We start from the raw sequence: 5,676 nt of genomic DNA, 5'->3' as shown, positions 1-5,676 counted from the left end.
GATCCTGCCGCCGCAGGCCTTGACACGCTCGCTCTCCGCCGCGTTGCTATGCAAGCTGTGCTTCTTTGACAGCACCAATGGAGACCCCGCACGACACAATACTATCTCAGTATCGCCAACATTACCCGTCACTAGTGCGTCGTCCACAATCATGGCGACGGCACACGTGCTGCCAGACTCACATTTGCCATTGGCACATCTTGTGAGAAAATCCGCCTCAGCCTTGGCTATCCCATCACGTACCGCCTTCTCGGGATTCGTCATGACATCTGGGTGACTAAGAATTAATGTGTGCAAATCATCGCGGAGAAACTCGGCGCATTGCGTGCCACCATGCCCGTCATACACGGCAAAGAAAGGGATGGCCTCTGAGACCATGGCGTGCTGGTCCTCCATTGTCTTTCGGGTGCCCTGCTCCGACGTCACTCCATACTCAAACATGCTTCACTGTGACCGTGTGAAGAGGTGTATTGCCCAGTTGTTGCGGTTTTAGTTATATCTACAATTCTGCTAATTAAGTAACGGTGACGCTGAGAGAGGAACCCAAAAGAATTTGGAAAAAAATTAGACAAAGACGAAGACGAAAAAAAAAAAACGGCAACGCATCCAAAGGGGCGAAGTGTTACATTTCTTTCCGTATACAAAGTCTTTACTGGAAGGGGAGAAAAAAAAAAGGAGAAAGAAATGGGAGGGGCACTAAATATTGCAGGCAATTTCTTTTCATAAAAAAGGGGGGCTCAAAGGGAAGGGCTTGAATTTGACACTGACAAAAAAAAAAAAAAAAAATTAAAAGGAATTCAAACACGTTGAATTAGAGACCGGTTGAATCAATCCACTTGCCACACAGTTTGTATCTTCCATGACTTACATACGTGTTCTTCTTACCCCTATATTCAACCGTTATGCATGTAGTAAACCCCGCTTTCGCTCAAGGACAAGAAGAGTCTGCGATATAGTAGAAACCCCCATGAGAGACATCCCCACATCAAGTTCCTCCCAACAACTGCAAAAGAAAGGTTCAACCAATTTTTCTTCCAACTCACTGGGGAGTAATAGTATAAGGTCATGCAGGTATTCAAGGGTAGTGCAATTTGCTGTGACTCCATCAAAAGTGAAAACATATCTTAACCCGAGAGTGTGTGTCAGGTACCTCCATTCGTTGAGAACTCGCTCCGGAATGGTTTTGGAAACGTGCTGTGCCCGGCAAGACAAAGAGGCTCTGCCAGAACGAAATATGTCGATAAATGACCTCCCTCTGTGGTTTTTTAAAGCAACCGGCCTCCCTCCCTTTGCATTATCATGCTCCAGTGCACTGATGTGCTCAGACTGGCTCTGAATACAAAACTCACGTGATTCTCGAATCCTTTGACAGATTATTTTAATGGCCTCTTGCAATGCCTGAGTTTCTTCCGGTGTTGGCGGCGTTGAACGCAAGACAAACACAAACTCGATAAGCACGCATATGTAAGGAATAAGCAGCTGTTGCTCAGGAATTGTCGAGGAGGAGGAAGAAGATAGTCCAGTAAGTAGTTGGGAGAACACTTTCCCAGTGGAATCAACCGAAGAAAATAAGGCTATCACTAGGTAGGATCGTCGCATCGCCCTGAAACAGAGCAAATATTCTTGTTGTGAACTGCAACGATTCATTGTGGCGGAAAGTTGAACAACGACACCGTCTAGTAGGGCAGTGAGAACCGTATCGATAACACTAGTGCGAGTCCCTGCTTCTGTATTGGGGTCAAAATTTATACCAAATGTTGTAGTAGCTATGGAATGATGTAATTCCTTCCAACCTGATGTTCTTCTGAAGTGAATAACATCAATGTATCCAACCTGAAGGAGTTCATGTATAAGCCTGCTTACCCAGAGTTCAGATGTTGTGTCTGGCAAATTAAGGCGGGTCGCAAATCCACGTGGGCCGAGATCCACGCATATACGCAATATCACATCTACAAGACCTGCTTGCACATGCTCCAATGAAAAAGTTGTCGTGCAAATAGTCACAAATGTTTCACAGGCCAATTCTAAAAGATGCGAATGACGACGGCAAGCTAAAAACATGCTTTTGAGACTCAGTAATGCCAATAGTTTATAATCCACAGGATCGATAACAGTTTCCTGATCAACTGGGGCATGCATAAGAAGGTTAGACAAAACAGGTCTTAGAATGCCAGTAAAAAGAGATTCTTGTATATTTGTGGCAAATGCTACAGCATATTGGTCAATCAAAGCCCACAGTGAACATATAACATGCGCTCTAACTCTCACAGAAGGATGAACCAATATAATTGGAATCATTCCTTCTAATAATGACATCCATAAATGATAATTTGTTTTCACTGTAAGGCTTTTTGGCTTTTCCAAACATTGATATGAAGTGATAGAAACCATCGAGAGTGTAACCCGTGGTAACCCCACCATAAACTGTGCTGCATTTGCCTCACTATCAGCATCTTTAAATCGTCCTGCCCATTCAGATACAGCACTAGCATCCCGTACATCTTCAGGGGGAGGTTCTAACCCAAACTGAAGCCAATGACCACATGCCCTCAGGTACGAAATACTTAATAAGGCAACCTCTTCGTCCACATTATTACACGCAAACGATGTCAAACAGAACACTAAATCCCTGAAACAATCTTTCATAAGGGCAACATGTAAAGTAATAACAGATTCACAAAGATCCCAAGCTGATTTAACCACGTCTGGTATCACTGCACAATGGCTTAAAATGGAAAACACAACATTCCATCCACTGGCCAAACGACTGGCACGAACTTCTACAATTTCTGATATCGCTTCAATCACTTTTTGGCGAATATTGACATCTTGATTACCCATTAAAATGGCTTCAAAGGGCATAAGAACCTCTTTTTGAAACGAATAATTCAAAAGCTCTTCACGCATAAGGTACCTAAGTGCAATAATCCGTAATCCTCCTAGAGACGAACTTGCAATATCAAACGTCATTGTGCCAGCCACAGTAAAAACATTGGTGGCATTGGTCCATAAATCTCTCCACTGCATTCGCGAACTAAATGAAGCACAAACTGTCAAAAAATCCAACAATTTAGTGAGAGCAAATGTTCGTGATGATTTTAGTTCCTTCTCACATACAGTAACCAGTGCATTTGACATAAAAACTTGTGTTTGGGATGGATACACTGTGGCATCAAATAAACGTTCTAGCCACACATCAACAGAAGAAAAGCATCTTAACGCTCCCAAAATGGCAATGCGTTTTTGTATTGAACCTTTATCAAACGAAGGAGGAACATCTTCTAAATTTTCGAACCAAGTATCTGGAGGAGGCTTGTCACCTTCACCTAAAAGAGGCTTCCGGCACTGCCTTCTCCAAATCCCCTCCAAGCCATTGGAGATCAGGTCTAAGATAGAAACCCCAGTATAAGCCACGCACCAACCCCTTGTAGTTAATGAAGCACCATTTACAAGAAACAAATTCAATACTATCGCCAATAATTCCATCCTTGGTTTTGAAATCCCATTTGAAATGCTCACACAAGCTATTGAGCACTGAGAGAGAACCACAACTTTTGAAAGTTGGGTAAGAGAAAAAAGACGCTCAATAAGATCTTCCGCATGAGAAATATTTCCAAAATCACAGCATACACGAATAGTATTAACCACACCTCGAAGAAGATGATCAAAATATTCGCGATTTTCGGGTGCATCTACATATCTTTGCGTCAGATCATGGAAGCCTTGTGCATTGGCAGGCACGACGGCGCTCTCTGCAATAAAGAAAAAGTCTTCAAAAGCGCATAAAAGACATCGCATTACATAATCTACAGTTATCCCCCACATTGGAATGGCATTCTCGATTCTTGTGGCTTTCACAAAACTAGACTTCAAAGCATTGGCAGTATCCAATGCTTCTATAGCATCTTTTAAAGCATTACGAAGTTCAGTTTGATAAATTTCCTCTTGCTTTCGTCGCAGGGTATTAAAAAGCACATTTCCTGCAGCATCCAAAGGTATCATAACAGTATCAGTTATTCTCCTTGCAACAGGTGCAAAGTGTTTCAGGATAGGGATGGACTCCAATAAACCTGAGGAAATTTTGGTACTTGATGAAGAATTATTTCCGGAAATACTCCCAGAAAAGGTTTTACATGGAACAAACTTTGAGGGGCGAAGCTTAATTTCATCAGCTACAATGCGTGCATAAATTTCCTTTAATAGAGTTGAATCCACATCATTTCCCTCGTCAATACCCCTATTATTGCGGATAAATTCTTCAACGGTCATCTTGTTTTTCACATGCGGGCTATGGGCGTCAGTATTCAACATGCAAATCGAGAATGACAAAATAAAGGCCGTATTCGCAGAATGAAATGCTGTAGGATTTTCCTTGCAATACTGTGCGGCAAAAATCTCCATTGTTTTGTCGACAACCTCAGCCTCGCCAAGAAGTTTAAATCCTCCTAAAAACAATCGAAGTGCAGCATCAAGCGTCAGACCAGCAAAAGAATGTTGTTCAATCCACTTCACAAAAATCATGCGACTGTGAGAGTCTCGAAAGCTTTTTGCAAAGTATTCTCCAAGGACCAATTTGTCAATATAATCTTCCTTATCCTTTAAAAAGAGAGCAATCGATTCGGCTTTAGGCACATACTTTTCCTCCGAATTCCCACAAGTTTTAATAAAAGCATCCGATTGTGTTTCTGTGTCTTTCAATACTCCACTTGGAGCAGTATCTTCATTGCCTTCCATAGATGCATCACGTTTTGACTCTTCCTTCTCATTTACAATTGGAATCAACAGAGGCTCATTGGCTAAAAAATCAATAGCGGCCTTTGAGTCTTTTACGTCATTCATAAGGTACGTAAACTTACGAAATGCATCCTTTACTCGAAGGGCATAAATAAATGAATCATCTCCCTTTTCAACAGAAGAAGAAAAAGCCATTTCTCCTTGATTTTCCACTCGTTTATCCAAAGATTTAGTAAACTCTGATATCCCTGATTGATCATTGGTAGATGACGCATCTGCTAAAGATGTGTTTCGGTCACATTCAAATCGTTCTATCCATTGAAGATTGGAATATACAACCAGTAAAAGAGTGGTTAAAGCACTTCGTTGAAGCGACTCTGGAACAGAAAAATCCAACAGTATCCTTCCAGAGATGGCCTCATTACGGTCGATCACGTCCTTCGTCTTCATACGAAAAGGCAATGATAAGGCAGCCAAATACGCAATCATCTGCTCGTAAACACTTTGAGAAGAAGTATTACAGTCGTAGTTTAAGAACAATGCTATAAGATTTTGTGGTTCTTCAATATAACGACGAAATGCTTCCACAACAATAGACTTTTGTGTCAAAGAGCTTGTTTTCGACTCCAATACTCGAAAAAACAGATGACGAAAGATGGTTTTAGTCTCATTCACCATTAAGTGTCCAAAGGTCATTGTGCACGTCAATAAAACATTCACTGATAGCCGAAACGCATCCACGTCCTTCAATAATGCGGTAGTTAAGGTACAAGGAATAACTGTGGATTTCACGGTAGAAATGATCACTGTTGAATTCCTAAACGTGGGACCCCCATTTACAGTTAAATGGAGAATAATACCAAGAGCCGTAAGTAACATTATAGAAGTCTCATTAGGTCCAGTAATACGCCCTACAGTATTTCCTTGATTTCTAGGAGAAGT

At 41.6% G+C, this 5,676-nt stretch overlaps 2 protein-coding genes across 2 annotated transcripts in view, besides 1 other annotated feature; both read right to left on the bottom strand.

The window, feature by feature from the left end:
* Tco025E_08551 (putative protein phosphatase 2C) overlaps positions 1 to 441 on the bottom strand; it is a gene marked incomplete at both ends in the record, with an annotated part of 483 nt that extends 42 nt beyond the window's left edge. Inside the window, one exon of the mRNA XM_029375398.1 lies at positions 1 to 441. This exon is cut by the window's left edge and continues 42 nt beyond it. Within this exon, the coding sequence (XP_029224502.1) occupies positions 1 to 441 (441 nt within the window).
* Positions 442 to 768: 327 nt separating this feature from the next.
* Positions 769 to 792: a microsatellite.
* A 108-nt stretch (positions 793 to 900) lies between these two features.
* Positions 901 to 5,613, bottom strand: Tco025E_08550 (ADP-ribosylation factor guanine nucleotide-exchange factor 1(brefeldin A-inhibited); the record flags this gene model as incomplete). Its single annotated transcript, XM_029375397.1, has 1 exon — positions 901 to 5,613. The coding sequence occupies one exon, from the start codon at positions 5,611 to 5,613 to the stop codon at positions 901 to 903; it is 4,713 nt and encodes a 1,570-aa protein (XP_029224501.1).
* Positions 5,614 to 5,676: the final 63 nt, after the last annotated feature.

The sequence above is a fragment of the Trypanosoma conorhini genome, assembly GCF_003719485.1.
Source record: "Trypanosoma conorhini strain 025E chromosome Unknown Tco_14.4_contig_00811, whole genome shotgun sequence".
Taxonomy (NCBI): Eukaryota; Euglenozoa; class Kinetoplastea; order Trypanosomatida; family Trypanosomatidae; genus Trypanosoma; species Trypanosoma conorhini.
Note: the sequence above shows the minus strand (reverse complement) of the source record. Positions and strands in the feature narration are given on the sequence as shown.